We start from the raw sequence: 18,427 nt of genomic DNA, 5'->3' as shown, positions 1-18,427 counted from the left end.
CATCAGCCCAAAGTGCAAAGCAAACTTTCGTTATTAGTCGTGCTGGCAAAAATCTTGGAAACAGACACAAATTCCAAGAAGAAGACCAAAATATATCTCCGCAAAGCAGAACTTCCCTGTAACAAGATTTGTAAAATTCCCCCCCCCCCCGGACCCCGGCTATTCTGACACAAGCTGAACTTATTTGCACAATGTTCCAAAGCAGGCAGGGACGCACGCACACGCGCACAGATACACAAAGAAGACATGCCTGAAAACTGTCTGAGAGGGGGTGTTCCGAACCGGACCATGTGCGGTGTCCTTGCCCAGATGCCTCTGACTTGGGGCTTGGGAACATTAAACAAACACAAAAACAAGACCCAGCAATGCGCGTGCTGGGCTGGATGACAGAGGCAGCGAGCAAATATTGGGATTGTGTTTCACCTATTGCCATGGTTACCAAAACAGGGTGGATACTGACAGAAAGAGAAAGAAATCAAACTGGGAAGACAATGCGTCCCAGGAGAATGTCTGAATGTGTGTATGAGGAGCTGCTGGGGAGGGGAGAAGGGGGAGCCAAGAGAAGAGATCTGATGGAAAGGGGTATTTCAATACCCCTTTGTGTTGTGTGAGCAGCGAGCTCAGCCAACGCTCTGCACGGGCACAATACAGACCTCGGACGGCCCATGGAAGATCCACACAGCCCAAGGAACACACAGAGGAGACGTGGGAAGTTTAGTTTTGCTTGGTGGCGGACAAGATCGAGGCAGTGTCCCCTCAGCGCCAAGAGATGAAATACTTGGTGTGTATCCACACTCTGAATGGTGAATGAGAATAGCTTAGTGGTATCAAAGAGGGAGACAACCAGAAGAGACTCTTAACTACAGGAAACAAACTGAGGGCTGCCAGAGGGGAGGTAGGTGGGGGGATGGAGTAACAGGCTGATGGGCATGAAGGAGGGCACATGATGGAATGAGCACTGGGTGTTATAGGCAACTGATAAATCACTAAATTCTCCCCCTGACACTAATAATACACTCTATGTTAACTAACCTGAAGTAAAAAAAAAAAAAAAAGAATTGCTTAGTGGTATCATGTCAAGACCGCCCCCCTCCCCACTGCCAGTCTCAAGAAGAATTGCAGAGAAGTGGGCCCGTTCCTTTGGGATGGTCAGCTTCAATTCCCAGTTGACGTGATTTAAAGGGAAAAGCTGATTGACCCTCCTCTCCCCAGGTACTTTGACGCGTTAACCAAACTGCAGAAAACACTTCTGGAAACCCTCCCCTTAGAACGTTTGCTATCACAGCAGCTAGCAGATGGCTTTCCCTGTCAATTCCTGACTGACACATGGAGAGTGAAGTTCCATAAACTTGAAAACCCAGAAACTGTGTTTTAATTCCTCTTCTTTCTGTTAATGAGCTATGTGACCTGGGACAAGCTATTAACTTGAACTTCAGGCCTTTTTTCTCAAAGGGAAAGGATTTTGCTAAAATAATCCCCGAGTTCCTTTCCTTCTTTGGAATTTCCTGATTCATAGACAATTGATAATCTCTCAAATTCCTATTTTCAAAACAAATATAATCAAATGTATAATCCTGTGTATTTGAGGTTCTGATCAGCACATGGAATGTAGTTCTGTAGGAATTTATTCTGTTCTATAGAAATATAAATAAGTGGCTGCTAGCTCTTATCAAGGATATCATAATTGAATTATTTACATGTTACCCAAAAAAATGGCATGCTATATTCCTAAATTTTAAACTTTCTATAGTTTAGATGGGCAAAGTGTCAATGGTATATGAACGGGTATACTTTCAGCCAACAGAAAGGAGTTGGGACTTCTATTTGCTGTTAGAGAAATGCTGCAGCTTTTAATTCTTTAATAACCATAACTAAGCTCAAATTCAGCATTTGTCCTGGCCAGATAGAATATGGATCAGCCTTCTCTCCTGTGTTTAGCCGATGAGAACTAGAGAGTCTAACAGGCATAAGCGAATAGGTAGCTGGGCCTGAGCTATTAATTTGAACCTCATCTTATCTTAACCACTGAGTTTTGTTTTTGTAAGACCTTGCTTCTACTCAGGACAAGTTACTATAGGGACACCAGGGATGGCATGATAAAGTAGAAACAGGACAAAACCCAAAGATGACTTGGGTGCAGGGCCTGGTTATGCCACTGGATGATGCTGGAGAAGCCACTTAACTTTTCTGTGTCTATGAAGTGAGGATAGTAATATTTCCCTGTTGACTGTACAGGGTTGCTATGAGGCTCCAATGACACCTGAATCATTTGTAATTTGGAAAGGGCTCTATTAATAGAAACCCACAGGGTGATCACCCCCCCCCCATGGCAAATCATGGTTTAGAGCCAAGACCAAGGGGTTCCCATCCCAACACATTTTACCAGCTTGTATGTTCTTCACTGGTTACCTAACTTCTCAGTTTATTCATTTGTAAAATGAGATTAAGAATAGTATCTCCCTCATCAGACTGATGTGAGGATTAAATAAGAAAACATAAGATGCTTCACATAGCTTCTGCCACACATACAAGTGCTTAACGTTAACAGTTATTATTTTCTACTAGGGTGTTTTAAGAAAGCAAAGTGCCTTTAAAATGAGACCCATCACTCATATTAGTGAGAACATAGATTTTTGTTGCTGTTTTTGTTGTCATGGAATCTTACATAATTCCTACTCATCTGCATACGGGACAGTGGTTTTTTACAGCAGGGAGGGAGGAGGAGTCTGAAAAAAGTGGCCACCTTGGCTCAGGCCATCGTCATGTTTTGATCATTGGTTACAGGGACACATGGCTGCTGGCATGATTCAAAAGTTAATGAGAGTTTCTTTAAAGTCAACAGTATTTCCTGCCTCACCACAAAGCTTCTGAGAAGCAGACAGCCTATTCATTCACTGTTTTTTTTTTTTTTTTTATTCCTGGACTTTTAGGAAGTGAAACTGGGGGTGATTAAAGCAAATACGCAAATCGCAGAGCGGCATTTCTCAAGACTGCCAGGGAGATGTTACCTGGAGACTGTCTTTTCATGTGCATAAACTTTCCAGGCAACTCCATATGGAGCCAGGCTTCTCTGTGATTTATCTGTTGGACAGTGGGTGGCCAAGGGGCACCGTAGGCAAACAGTTATCCAGCTCGATAATTAGGGAGGGGAAAGGCAAACACAAACACACCCAGGTTGACATTCAAAACAAAGTGGAGATTTAACCACGGATTGCGCACTATCCCACCCTAGTTCTTGTCTGCCCATCTGCCAGCAGAAAACCAGGGGCCAAGAAAAGAAGCACTGTTAGTGATTTATCAGTACAGCTGATGAAAAAAGCATCATGCTGGGTAGAAACGTGATGGTCTGAACCGGGGGCCCAGCTTTGTGTTGAAATGATGGCTTGATTTCCCTCGGTGTTTATTGGCCTTTGGTGTCCTCACTTGTGAAATGAGGAATGGGGGCAAGGTCTTCACTAAGTACCGTCTACCTCTAAAAGGCTTTGACTTTCCAACTTTTTTTGTTTGTTTCATTCACTCATGAACGTACGTATGTATGTATCTATTCAATAAATTGTAAACCTAATTTCAAATAAGGTACTGACAAGTTGACAACTGAAATACAGCACAGCTAGTCTATCACAATGGAAGAAACAACATTTAGTATTGATCCTTCTCAATTCCTAGGTCAAGTTATTCCAAAGTCTATTTTCTAAGTAACAGATATATTGCTTTTCTCTCAAGGAAAAGAAAGCATGCCGATGTTGTTTCCAGATCTTTCAAAGAAATCAAACGTAGTCAAGTGCTCTTTCTCAGCTGATTACTGAGCTCAGCATTTATCTCGTTTTATCCTCTCCTTCTGAACCCCACCCTTGCCCCTTACCCACTCCATCCCATCCCCACTTCCACTGCTACTGTTTGGTTCCTTCTCCTTATTTTAATTCAACTCAACACAACTAATTTAAATTCAGTTCTCATTCATGGGGCCTTTCTTAGTACAAGGAACTTCCAAGATGCACAGATTATCTTTAAGGAGCTTACAATCAACTGAGTAAGGGGGAGTGGGGGAGGGACACACATGTAAAATAAGAAACATCAAGATAAAAATGTGTTTGGAGAGAGAGGCAGCGAAGCTGAATCACTCAGGGAGGCCACAGAGCTCTGGTTAAATCAAGGGGGACATTCGGTGCTACAAACCACCCCTCGTTTTTTCCAGGTTATCTGAAGGTCTAAACCTCTAAACAGGAGGTCCTTGCCATCCTCATCTCCCATTTGTATGTAAATATAAATGAACCCCAAAGAATTTGATATAATCTACCGGTTGCTGTTATCTGGAAGCAGTGTGATATTTTTACCTAAAGGATCAATATTGTGATGAAAGTTTTGTCGGTGGAGTCTGAGATGTTAGCCTTCGCTAGATGATGCATCATTGGGCCAGTTTTTTAACCTCTTGGAGCTTCAGTTGTCTCCACAGCGCCCCGTGGTGGCGCTGTCCTGAGGGCAAAATCAGGTCTTGGGTCTATGCACCTTCTCCCTAGTGTCAACACTCCCTTGGCTTCCCTGACTGTGTCTAAACTGAGCGTGAATCCTGGGCACAGCGGCCACAGCCCTCTCTGGAGAGCTGTTTATTACCGAGACACAAGACAAGAGTAGGGACAAGTTCCCCCCAGCTTTTATTTATTTAGGTTCCAACCCTATTATGGGCCTCAAAGAAAAAAAAAAAAAAAGGAAAACCTCTTTGAAAGCTAGACAGAAGTGAACACAAATCTATGCAACTCTGAAGATACCATATCCACACCACCACAGAATCACTCACACCCACAAGAGGCTGGAAATGTGTCCCAGTCTGCTTTAAACTCCCTTACCCTCTCTGTCTCCTTCTTCCTCCCCTTTTCCATTTCTGTCTGCTTATCTCCCCTCATTTTCTCCCTTTCCCCTTTGAATGTTAAAAATGTCCATCAGTATCCAGTGAACTTCCTTTCTAGCAGACGCCATTTTCATGGAAGATACCCACTGATCCCAGGATTCTGGGAGGAGGAACCCGTTGTTTTGGGTGGTTAGAAGGATGGAAAGCTCTCACAGCTCTGTCTTCTCTGACCTCCGAAATGAGACCCAATATGCACACAGTCACTTGTCTAACCGTGAAGCTATATGTTTGTCGGCTTAATTCTTCGGAAAAAGAAGCCATAAAACTCCATTATAATCTGCCCGAGTTATGACAGAACCAGCTTGGACAGATGTGACTTCAGAACACTGAAGTCCCCTGCTGGATGTCCACATCCAGGAAATCAAAAGAAGGGCACCGTGCTACTTGACTGGGATATTCCAGATTCATACACTGTGCAGCTCACCAGGGACACCCATTTTGCTCTCTTCCACAATAGAAATGACCCACTTGTGGCAAGAAAGCTGGATGCATCCTACTGAGCAATCACTAGTCGGACAGCTTCTAACAAAGCCGTACAGTTAAAGCCATCCTGTCTTAAGCTTTTGTCTACCTCCAGGACCTCCAGGTTTCACCAGAGATGCGGGATGATGGCTCTTGTCAGTGGTCAAGAGAGAGTGTGAAATAGACACTCTGACACCAATGTCCCCAGGAGAATAGATCTGCAGTGTTGTGGTATGGGCGACACCCTCCCTGGCAGCTCTCTGGTTTCTCGTGTGCTCTGAGAACACGCCCCGTAGAGTGCATTCATCACAATAGCCCATGTGTGACCTTTAGAAAAGTCCTTGAAAACAGTGAAACAGGAGTCTTAGTTGAAATCTGGAATCCATTCCAGTCTTACACAGGAAGAAAATTAGGCATAGAACAACAAAGCCCATAGTTCAGAGAAACCTGGGGAGGCTCTGGCTGACATTAAAATCATGGAAGATTTTTTTTTTCTCCACTACTTTGTATTTCATAAAAGCTTTTCATCTGAGCAGCCCAAAGCTGCTAGAAAATACTGGACAGTTAGTAGGCGGCAACAACTGGTTTCTCCAGTGAATAAAGCAAGCAGAATGAGAATAGAAATGCTGAGTAATGTATTAAAAGCCGATTACTAAACACTTTTCCAGGCTACTAAGTAAATTATACTTCTCTAAAATATAAGTGGCCAATACCACCATTTTCCCCTTTGCAATAACGGATTGGCAATAACGGTGTCAGGGGTGGGAGCCCGGGACAGAGAGAATAACTATGCTCCCCAAGCCCTAACTGCAAGATAGAATTCATTAGCCCAGACATCACGGATCTGGAAATATTCAACCATCCACCCAGAGCATGAGTCAGCGGAGTCGTATGCTTGCTCAGTAAATTTAACTCAGCAAACATTTGTGGGGTCACACTATTTTATAGGTACAGACCAATTCCCTTTTGTCTCTAGCTGATAGTATTCACAATAACTGGCCATATCATATGTTTTTTTTTCACACATACAAATAATTATAAACCTGTACTCCCTTTGGAAGTGTTCTCCTTCTTTGCCAGTAAGAAGGGAGAACATTTCTGAGTCAAGTGGTGGCATCTAATCCAGTGAAAATCAATTGGCGGGGAAATCTGGTTTGGAACTGAGTATAAGAATCCACCTAAAGTTTGTCTGGGAGGTCCCTCAAAAGGGATACAGACCCCCAACCAAACAGGATGATTCAGAAAGAATCCAGCTGGGGGAGTAGCATCTGAGGCTCAAACCCAGAACACTTATTCATACACATGAATAACTTCATTTTGTTTTTTTCTTAAGTACCTTCACAGTTCATTTTTTATTTTCCTTTAAAAAAAAAAAAAAAAAAGCAAATGGCATTACTCTGGTCTCCAAAACAGATGCCAGTTTGAACTTCACTCTGCCAGCAAGTATTTGGTTTGGCTCTGCAGGGCTTGAGTTGAAAAAATATTTGCCAATTCCAAAAAGATTTAACGAGCTTTGCTGAAGATGCCGGTGCCATCTGGCATGTCACAGAGACTGTGGCACAGCAGAGAGCACTCTCTTAACCACAGATTTGATTTGCCCAAGGTGGCCAACACTGGGAACGCAGGCGCTTCCTTGAATCAAGGAGCTGAAAGGCAAATGAGTAAGATTGCCAAGCAAAAGTGACCAAAGCAGGCGTCAAAAAAACTTGCTGCCATTGAAAATGAAGTTACCTGGTTTTGGTGGCAGATTTTCAGAACTGTCAATGACATCCTCAGACTGGCCACCAGACACGGTCCCCAACGCTGTCAGTTAGGAAACCAAATAAATATCCTACTTGTAGCACAGCTACCCTGATCCAGTATCAGATGCTAAGAATTTTGCTACAGTGTATTTTGTCACCGTCTGATACCTTACTAACTGTGGTGCCAGAATTTAACTACATGAAAACCGAACGACCTACTTCAAGTAACTCTACTAAATACAACCAGCAAATTTACTTTATATTGTAAAGATGGACATGCATTGCTTTTATTAATATTTAATATGACATAATGCATAAATCCTTCTTTCACTGTGATTGGAAAGACTGACCTTACTGCACATAAATCTCAAATGTTAAAAGCCACCGAAGGTTGTCACCTGAAATCACGTATTTCAGTAAGAGGTGCAATTACTCTGCACGAAAACAAGGCTGTGATCCTTTGAATTAGTGTCACATCTGACAACTATAACAAAAAATGAAAAATATTTCCGTGCTAGTGTGTGCTTAAAAATCACATGTCTGTTTACACGGATATGGGGACAGGAAGAGGGACACTGAGGCTGTGGCCACCTTGAAGAATAGAAAACTCTGGATCGTTTTTGTTAATTTCACGTTATGAGAAAATGCACACCTACTTGGGTGTATCCCACCTCAACTCCTATGGATCTCCCCAAACTCCTAAATGTCCCTTTCACTGAGGCTGATCCAATGCTTGTTACATGGTGGTCTGATGCCAAGGTTCAATAACAAATATCCTCAAAGACAGAGCCAAGTTCTGTACTGCCTTTCCACAGAAAAGACCTATTCACCGAAACGACGACGGAGCCGTCTATCTGACTCAACTGAAATTTGGATGTCCAAGTAGAAATCAAAAGAAAAAGTCATGAAATAACAAAAGGATGATTATCATGTTATTTACCATTTTGGCTTCTGAATGCATTGGCTGGACCTGGGGAGAAGCACAGGGGTTGCTGAGATTTGGACCTTGCATTCCCAGGAGGTTGGAGTTCACTGACATCTGTCTCTCCATCTAAGAGAAAGGAAAGCAACAGAGTCAGAAGTCTAAGAAAAGCAGTCTAGGTCACAGACAAAGCTGCATTTCTCTTTCCAGTGGGTCATTTAGAATTTCTTTGAATAACTCCGGAGAAAGACTGTGGTTTGGGGAAGGGTAAGTAACACACTTCTGAGCCTTGATCTCCAGGACATGAGAGAATTCATCCAAAGCCATAGCCGCTATAGGAGATGCCCCGTGCCAACGAGAACCATGTTGTCATGGTACATTTACAAACAAAAGTATGGAGTATTTCCACTTTTGCAAACTCTCCAACTGCCACGAGTCATGCTTCTTTTTATAACTGTAAAGAATAATGTATGCATAGAAAAATGCTGGAAGGATACATACCAAATGGTTATCTCAGGTTATCCGTGGCTTTTTTTCCCCTAAGTTTTATACAAAAACATGAATCATTTTAGCAATAAGAAAAACATTAAATTAACTTAAAAAGTAATGCTCTGGAATATGCTGGGTCTTCTTGCCACTGTAACTTATAAACACAATCAAGATGACCAAGAGGGGGGCGGTGCCTGGGTGGCCAGTTGGTTACGCATCTGCCTTCGGCTTGGGTCCTGATCTCAGGGTCCTGGGATTGAGCCGCATGTCGGGCTCCCTGCTCAGTGGGAGGTCTTCTTCTCCCTCTTACTCTCCCTCTATGCTCTCCCTCCCTCTCTCTCTTTCTACCAAATAAATACATAAAATATTTTAAAAAAAGAAAAAGACAAAGATGACCAAGAGGTGTTGAGCTGCTGCCCCTGGCTTATCTCCCCTTCCCAGTTAGCCTAGTCAGGACACTACACAGCAGCAGGTTTTGGTCTCATGACAGGGCTAGGCCTTGGGGGGGCGGTGAAGAAAGCAGGTGAGGGTTCCGTATGACACGTGACAGACACTGCCCTGCTGGCCTGCCACCATGTCTAGAATTAACATCATTTCAAATACCTGCATGAGTTCTGGCATTTTTGTCTCCAGGGTGTCCCTGTTAAAAAGGAAATACAGTAATATCTCTCTTTCAGTCAGGGAAGGGTATGTCTGATTGATATTTTCTGTTTAGTAGAAATTCAGCATGTTTCAAAGAACTAGAATAAAGCAAGTACACTTAATACTAAATCACATAGAAGACTTTCCTCAAGAGGAAAAAAAATAAATTCTTCAATGCCAAAGCTGTTCGCCTTGCCAAAGGATGGAAATGAAAACGGGTCAGAAACTTAAGGGAATCGGTTTCTGCCCAAAGTTAGCCTGGGGAGTCTGAGGAAATACAGAGTTCTTTATCACTGGAGCTCTTCCCAGAGCGGGGGACAGAAACCTCCCAGGCAAGAATGGAGAGTGAAAGCTGAGGTAAATGCCCCGTTAGGGTCCCTACCACGGTCGGCTTCCATCCCTGCAATCCCTGCTGGGTCCACCCCAGGCGCAGGGCTGCAATTACGACATTCATGTGTGGGTTAGCAGAGGTGCTCACGAAATGACACGAGTGATGATTGGACAGTCCCTATCACAGCAAAGCACCCTCCGCCGTCCCTTAGCCTGGAAGAGCCTAGCGGTTATCTGGCAGTGTATGTCTGTGCGAAACTGCTTCAAAGGGAGCTATTTGATGAAGAATTTTCTATACGGTCCAGATCATGCCAGCAAAACCTCTGGGGCCTTATCAATTCAGTAAAATAAAATGTTCACTCCCATATATCCCCTGAGTCTCCAGGTAGCCTAGGTATTTTATTTTTTATTATTGTTTTTGTAATTCTGGTAAAATATGCATGTCATAAAATTTACCACTGTAACGAAGTTTCCATGTACAGTTCAGTGCTATTAAGTAGGTCCATGTACTCTAATTGTTAAGTCATGAAGACTGCTCCACAAAAGGCATATTGCTTCTAACTCCCCCTTCCAGAGGCTGGGAGATGGAAGAGCTGGAAAGGCATTTGACCCTTTATTCCAACTGGTCACCTTCTCCTAGAGGGAAATCAAGTCCAAATGAGCTTTTGCTTTCAGTTTCCTGAAGGAAGGTCATTGAGAAGTACAAAATGATTATCTGGAAGTTTCCATGCTGCTCTCCATCATGCACTTTGCACTACAAAGAAGGGCGAGCAGCTTACTTGCAGCTTCGGGATCCAGAATCAGCCCTGCTTCCCACTCTGTGGACAAGTTACAGCCTGTGACTACTCCTACTCCATGACTCACAAATTCAACAGAATGCTGAAAACAGGCTGATTTCTCTACTTAAAAAAAAAATTGCATTTTTCCATCTTAGTGATTATAAGGGGTCAGCAAGAGCCTCTGCCAGACAATGATTTGGTGCTTACACTAATAAGGGTCTGCCCCACGAGCGTGCTTTGGTGATGTGCCTAGAATCAAGAAGTCAGAAGATGGGAGTGGTTTTGCTGAGCAACATTTAGCACTGCAGGTAAAACATCCAGGTAAAGGATTTCACCTTTTTTTTTGAGCTTCTCCTTTCCCTCTGAAACAAATCAGAAAGCGGCAGCAAAAATAACAAAACAATAAAAGTAACTGTGTCTCTACAGCTCACTGGGCTTTTGTAATTATAAATGAGTGTTCGTATTTCCAAATTATGTAAACATTTGACTTTCAAGATAGGAAATCACAGCACTGTGAAATGCTGCCTTGTTCACCACATCCCCAGCATCTAGCGCAGTGCTTGGCTCGTAGCAGGTGCTCAACGAAAGCATGTGCAATGAACAAATACATCATTTTGCTTCATACCTCGGGCCTTGTGAAATGTGTGGCCTGGCAGTACGCACTGCAAATCAGTTAAGAATATGACCTCCACCTACAGAGAGACTGACCTTTTATACCAAGGGAATCATGGTTCCCCAGGGCAGGAAGTCTACGTGAAGACTACGCTTAAAATGCCAAAATCTGAGGACAGAAGCAGGGAGACTTGATAACAAGGAGACAAAGGCCTAGATCTCTGGGACCAGGAACAATCAGGGTATCTTTTTTTTTTAGAGATTTTATGATAGTTTTTAGGAGTTACATTCGTGTCACTCTAAACCAAGGTTTCTCAACCTCAGTGCTGTTGACATCGTTGGCCCAAATAATTTGTTTTTGGTGGGGGCTGTCCTGGGCATTGTAGAATGTTGAACAGCACCCCTGGCCTCTACCCACAGAGGCCAGCAGCAGCCTTCCCTCAGTTGTGACAACTAACAACAGTATCTCCGGATGGTGCCCAACAGTCGCCCTGAGTTGGAATCAGCGCTCTCGACTGCCACTCTGGTCACAACAGCTGTGCCTATCAGTGACACGGGCTGGGGAACTCCTGTGGGGGTGGCATCCCTGACTTTTTGTCTATATTGGCTCTGATCCTTTACTTTTGTTCTGAAGATCAACAGGAGGTCAAGTTGTATAATGAGATGATATGGTGGAAACCAGTGCCGGATACTTAGACACCAGGCCCTCTCCTCCCGTGTCCCACTTTTTGTCCCTGGAAATGTACGGGTTAGTCAAATGGGCAAAAAGGTCACTGAAGTGGTGTTTTTCTGGCTAAGGGATAGAATTTATGAAAGGACACTACTTTTGGACGAGAGGGATTTAGCGTGGAAAGGAAGACAGCTTATGGTGGGAGTCTTCGTGCGCCTGGCTGGCTTGAATTAAACCTGGGCAAGTGGCATTGGCGGCGCTGTCGTAGCTCATCTGAAGACGTTGAAGGTGACCATGGCCAGGAAAGTGTGTCGACTCCTCTGTTCCTTCTGGCCCGATTTTTCAAAGACTGTTTCTAGCCAGGACGACCCACTATTCATAGTAGGTGGGTCCAGTTCTCTGAATTTGGGCCTCCCAGCCCTCGACCCCCACCTTCACTCAGATAATCGGCAAACTGCTCAACCTTCGAGAATCTGAGCTGCTCAGCATGAGTTGAGATGGGGTTCGTCACAGCTGTGAGGCATTAGACAGCTGCTTTCGACTTCTTACTCTTCAGCTTTTCATCCATAAAATGACTGCGTCATCGCCACAATCCCATTCCCACAGGATCCCGACGACAGCAACATGAAGTGACAAACGTAGGCAATTCCTTACGATGCAGAAATGCTCTGTTGATACTGTTGTGGGAGGGGATTCGTTGAATTGTCGTATTATCTCTTAGGGCTTTTGGGAACACCTGCGGCCCCAGAAATAAGGACACCAGCCAGGCTCCCCAAAGCACAAGGCCAGGGAGGATGAAGCAGCACAGGGAGGGGATCCTGTGGAAGGAGAGCAAGGTTTGCTCTGGGATACCCTGTATGTCCCTTCTAGGCTAATGTGCTGTTTTCGGCGGGGTGGGGGGGGGGCGTATTATATAACGATTAGAGCGTAGATTCTTGAGTCACACCACCTGGATTTAAATCTTTACGCTTCAATCACCTACTCACTGCAACCTTATAGCTAAGTTACTCAGCCATCTGTGCCTCTGCTTCCTCGTCTGTAAAATGGGGGTAATAACAGCGTATCCCTCACAGGTTTGTTGTGATAGGAAAAGCAGAGAATACAGTGTTATCACTCAGTGGTTGACCGAGTGGGCTCTGGGGCCAGAGTTCCTGGGTTCAGAACTCAGGATGCTGCTTCTCAGCCAAGCAAGCTACTTGCCATACTCACCCCATTCGAACAATGGGGTAGAAACAGCACGTGCCTGAGAGGATTGTTTCATGGGTTGATGAAGTGCTTATAGAGGGACTAGCACATGGCAAGCACTCAATAAATGTTGTAAGCATGATTAACAGAACATGATACGCAGGGACACATATTAGCAGGTATTATGTATCACCGTTATTATTTTTGTTATTATAATTGTTACTCTGAGTCCTGGCAAGACCACTCCCTGGTGAATTAAGGACACTCGGTATATAGCCCAAGCTATACAGACTTTGGGCTAGTCCTGAAACACTGTGTCCTTGAACAAATTCCATTCCCTGGGTGTGGCAAGCTCACTTGTCACCAGCAGGAAGATGGGGCCAGGCCTCACTAAGGGAGCACTGAAGGGCGGGAAAGCCAGCGAGACACCTAGGGACAGACAACCGGGCACTCTCCGCAAAGCAGCACACAGCTCAGCTCTTCATCCAGAAGAAGCCGCTTTCTTTCCAGCTTAGATCTCAGCTTTTCCTGTACTGTTTTCAAAAGAGCAAGGCTCAGTGGAAGTGAGAAGCACTTACTGGCATCAAGACGGCGGAAGATCCCGGCATCGTCGGGTTGGGCAGGGTCCCAGGCATGGAGGCTGGCATGGGCTGTCTCTGTCTGTTGTGGAGATGTAGCAGAGAAGATAGAGAGCCTGGGACAGGCCTGGCAACACAGAAAAAGCAAACATCATTCCTGATGCCTTGGAGCAGGGGATCCACTGCCTGCTACCCCGTGTCCCGAACCAGCGGGGACAACACCAACACATGAACAACAGATCAGATCCTCTGATGGGAACCACATAATTGAGGATATTAGGGAAATAATAACAAATAAAACACAAGCCTGGCTTCCTCTGCTGCTTCCTAATTAATACATCAAATTCCACTTCATTTCCTGACCTCTGTTATCTAACTCATGTTCAATAGTCAACAAGTCGGTAAATCTCCCACAACCCCTGCTTCTTAGGGAAGGGACTTGGGGTGAAATCCTGTGTTTACTTAGAATTCTCTGCCCTGTGGAGGATCTTAGACCCTGAGATCTGTGTATGTTTGTTTTATCCGCACTCTCCTGTGCCTCTGCCTGGAAGCCCTCCTAGTTTTATTCTGGATATATATTTTCCCTGTCTGGATTCATAAAGCCAACTTTATTCATGAATTCCCAATAGAAATCTGTTTTGACTTTTTTATAGTTCTCCACTGTGGGTGGAAAAAACAAAAACAAAGCCAGGACACAGACCAAAGCAGCAGGAATGAGGTTCATGGCACGGCCGCCAGCCTTCCTAAGGCAAGTCCAGAGCCCAGCCCCCAATTACCAATCCCTCATTTTATAATAACTGGAGGTGTTAGGCTGTTTGACAGAAACTGATTTTGGCCTGACCTGCAGAACTTGGGTAAGCATTCCTCCGGGGAGTACATAGTTTGAGCTTTTGCTTCAATTTGCCAGAAAAAAAAATTTTTTTTAGGACTTTAAATTGATTTAATGAGCCAGGGAATGTGTGGCTGAGGGAAAAAGGAAATTATTTGTGTTTATGAAAAATGGCAAATAAGTGACCTCCTCAGCTAAATTCTCAATCTCCTGATACTTTTGCTCTGGGGAGCTGTATAAATGTCAAATCATTCAATGAAAGATTTAACAAATAAAACAAAACAAATAAATAAACAAACACCCCCTGGGACCTCTGAGTCTCCATGTTAAACTACCTTATCCTGAACGCCATAAACGAAGCTACCGCTTCCAGAATGAATGCGTTTTCTTAAAAAAAAAAAAAAAAAAAAAAAAAAGATTCCTTCATGCTAAGTGCTGGGTAATGATTGCAGACAGAGATGTCCTGTGTGGTCCAGCGCCTTTCTGTGCTTCAGGGAAGGAGAGCCCCCACCCAGAGCAGCATGAGAAGCCTCTTCTCCGGAGCTCACGTGCCTCCCGTGGCTGATTTGGGGAGAAGTGGGGATTGAAACAGGGAGAACAACACCGCCACGCTCTTCTTTCGCGTTGTTGTTGAAATCTCAAGGATGAGGTTTTCTACTCTTTTAGCCTAACAGCTCCTTTGCGTAGAGCTGGGTATCGCAGGCACAGGGATCTTAGAAGGATTAGTCATAAATTAGTCCATATTTCTATGTTTAGGAAGTTACAGAAATGAAAATATAAAAGAATATGAAAGTTTTACCCAGACTCCATGCAGATAGGCACACACCGTACCCAGCTCTAGGAATAGAATGTGTATATGAACAGTTACATGGAGAGGCCACCAGAAGTAGCCAGGAACAATAAAATGAGTGTTTTCAGAAAAGCAATTGCGGGTATGGGTATTTCTTGACATGTGCCCTGGGGCCCCCTGGAGTACAGATTAACAATAGGATTGGTAGGGTCTTTGTAGGTCCTTCACCTTTTACAGTTCTAGGAAATGGCTAGTTCCCATTGGTCCAAAATTCTACAGTTGGTTGTACGCTCGCTGGGTCTCAAAGCCTACCTCACTCAGAGGTGACTAGCTCTAGTCAGCTAGGGATCGATGTGGCTCTGTCAACAGACAAGGTTTGCTTTATACTCTCCAGTCTTAATGTTTTGTTTGTGACCTTTGCTGGGAAGAAAGCAGCTGTATATCAAAGTATGTCATCTTTAATAATGGTCAGTTCCTCCAAGTGCAAGGTTAGTAATCTGAACTGCCCTGTTTTATAAGGAGAAAGATTCATGAGACCATCTCTACAGAGCGTTGTTAATTATCTATCCATCCACTCGTCTACAGATATCCAGACAGACAGATGTACACACACACGTCCATACATTCATGCATACATAGACATACATCTGAACATGCATACATACAACCTTCTACCATATGTCTTTCCCCCTAGTCACCAGGAGGAATGCTTTGGGTATAGATAGGGACAATGAAAAAAGACAACTGGAAACATTTTATAATGATTTGCCATATCCTCCTCATAAAGAAAGGGCAGCATATTATCATCATTTACATTTTGTTTCCAACGTGACATATTAATGATAATCTTGGTGATCAGTTTCTATTGACGAATCATTTTTAGAAAAGAAATCAATGAAACAATGCTTATGTGAATGGAGATGCAAAAGTAATTAAATTTAAAATGAGTTTTCACTCCTCACACAACTAGGGAAACCTCCCAGCTGGATAGAGTAGCTGGGGAATGGTATGCTTCGTTTAATCAGTGCTCTTATTAGGTCAGTTACTTCCACGCCATGCATAGATGTACCGGATTTTTAAATATCAAGCATTCCTTCATTAATTAAGAAAGCTTTTCAGGGTACTGAGTTCCCTTGAAATTATAATAATAATTGCCTAATGATAGCAATCAAACTAATTAACAATATGTACTTGAAAGAGAAATGGCTATTTGAGAACTTTGCAAATTTGGATTCTGAATAACTCTGAATTATTGTTTTACACAGATTCTATATTTCATTTATTTATTTATTTCTTTGAGAGAGAGAGAGAGAGACAGCGCGCGCGCACATGCACACACGTGCACACACAGTGGGGAGGGACAGTGGGAGAAGGGGAGAGAGAATCTTAAGCAGGCCCCACAACCAGCACGGAGCCTGACACGTGGCTTGATCTCAGGACCCTGAGATCATGACCTGAACCAAAATCAAGAGTCAGACGTTTAATAGACTGAGCCACCCAGGTGTCCCTACACAGATTCTATAAATAATTTCCCAACCCATGCTGGGAACAAAACTGGGGCGTTTTCTAAGCTTCTTGCTTGGGCTTTTAAAACTACAAAAACTGAAAGAAAAAAAAAATCTACTCCTACTCATCGCTGGGTATACAAAGGGCTAGACTGAGGTAATTATGTAGCTTGGCCCAATAAATAATCATTTGTTCAGAATACTCTGATCATTGAAGGAAGAGTGGTATCGGAATAATTACATTAATTATCTAATTCCCTTTGTGTATATAGAAATAATTATTAACACATTGCACTTGCTTGAAACTTTTTATATTGTACTTACACAGTTTCATATTTTTCAAAATATTTTCACGTTCATGTGACTTGAAACAATGCCATGTGGTAGGTAGGTCAGATTACCCCCATTTTACTCAGAGTAAGCTGAATTCAGAAACATTTAAATGTGCCCAAGGTCATATGGGTCATGAAAAGAAGCAGGGCTCATATTCAACTTGCAACACAGGGCTTCCCCCATCACACCTTGATGGCTCCCATAACTAAGTTATTATTGATTTTTTATACTAAAGTAAATTCACGGTCTATTTCCTTTGATATCCACACTGCTCCCTGGACTTGGCAATGAAGTAGTAAAATTCTGCAGTATTGCTAACACGAGAAGTCACTCATCCATGTGAAATTATGTTTTCTTCCTTTAAAAAAAAAACAAAAAACTTCCCAAACAACACATCAGTTAGACTCTGAAAATAAGATGGCAAATCGCGGCAAAGTTGTGAAAACAAAGACCCAACAGTCTTTCTCCAGTGCAGGCTTGTTGCCATGAGCTAATAATTCCAGACTTTGAGCAAGCCGAGCCTCCTTTTTAATAACCATATGCCTCTAGGTAAAGTATTTCTACTAAAAATTATTGAGGCATGGAACAAGGTAAGATGTGTGAGCTCATGTTGGATTGTTCAATTACTAAACTGAGTCCCGTAGCATTAAGAGTTTTCCAACTTGACAGATTATTCCTCTTAATACACTTGTATAAACATACTGCTTACGGCTGAAATCTATGTAAGCTTTTCTTTCAATTAAAATGTCAGGGATGACAGACTGTGTTTTCAGTGTCCTTAACAGAATGAAAGGTACCACAGCAAGCGATTTCATGTCCTCATTTTTACCCCCAAAGGATGTTTTCCAGTCTAGGGGTGTCTGAAAAGTGAGCTCTGTGTCTGCCGGTCTTTGCCCTTGGACAAGCCCAACTATCTTTAAGGAGCGAGGGGCCAGTGATTTTGTTTGGAAGTCTCAGGAGGGTCACTGCAGATTGCTCTCCTTTCCCAGGTCTTGAAAAGATCCATGGCACGCTGGGTTGCCTATTTAACTCAAGACAGATAAATCTGCCAGATGCGTGGTCAGGTAAAGAGAAGAAGCAAGCGGTGAAAAAAAAATGAGGTTAAAGAACTGGAAGACCGATATGAGCATCAAAGTCCAACCACAGACGTCTAAGAAATCGTGAGCAGGTAATAAGTCACAACAAAAAGGACTCAGAAGCACTTGGTGCATGCAGAATCATATGAAAAGCTTCGAAGCAATAAAACGGAAAGAATGGAAAGGGCAGGGAGCAGAGGATCCGGGTGTCACCGCCCTTAGAGTTTCTGACTCTGGGGGAGAGACTTTCTTCACTTTGGGGCTCTCCATTTCGCCATCTGTTTAATGAGTGGATCAGACTAGAGGCCATCTGCAAATGCCCTGAAGCTCTGAAACTCAGATTCTAGAACTTGAAAATGAGATGTTGGTAATCTCATGAGACTATACGTTCTATTATGATCAGGGTATTCTTCATGGCTCACGGATGAATCCACGGAGCTTCACCGAGCTCCTGCAACATGGCAGGTGGTCAGCGTCTGTACTGAATGGAATGGAGTCAGTACAGCACTTAGTTCTTAATGTCAAAAATACACTTGAAATATGAATAAACCGCAAATAGAAAGTATCTCTAAAAAGC

General features: G+C 43.3%; 1 protein-coding gene across 7 annotated transcripts in view; it reads right to left on the bottom strand.

Annotated features, from left to right (window-relative positions):
- Nucleotides 1-18,427, bottom strand: part of CREB5 (cAMP responsive element binding protein 5) — a 397,331-nt gene that overhangs the window by 88,896 nt on the left and 290,008 nt on the right. For all 7 annotated transcript variants that reach the window (XM_048212878.2, XM_026508437.4, XM_026508456.3 and 4 more), the window contains 2 exons: nt 13,318-13,444; nt 8,051-8,161 (listed from right to left, as the gene is read on the bottom strand). In XM_048212878.2, coding sequence (XP_048068835.1) covers nt 8,051-8,161; nt 13,318-13,444 — 238 coding nt within the window. The remainder of the gene's footprint in view (nt 1-8,050; nt 8,162-13,317; nt 13,445-18,427) is intronic.

The sequence above is a fragment of the Ursus arctos genome, unplaced genomic scaffold (genome assembly GCF_023065955.2).
Source record: "Ursus arctos isolate Adak ecotype North America unplaced genomic scaffold, UrsArc2.0 scaffold_3, whole genome shotgun sequence".
NCBI classification, from domain to species: domain Eukaryota; kingdom Metazoa; phylum Chordata; class Mammalia; order Carnivora; family Ursidae; genus Ursus; species Ursus arctos.
Note: the sequence above shows the minus strand (reverse complement) of the source record. Positions and strands in the feature narration are given on the sequence as shown.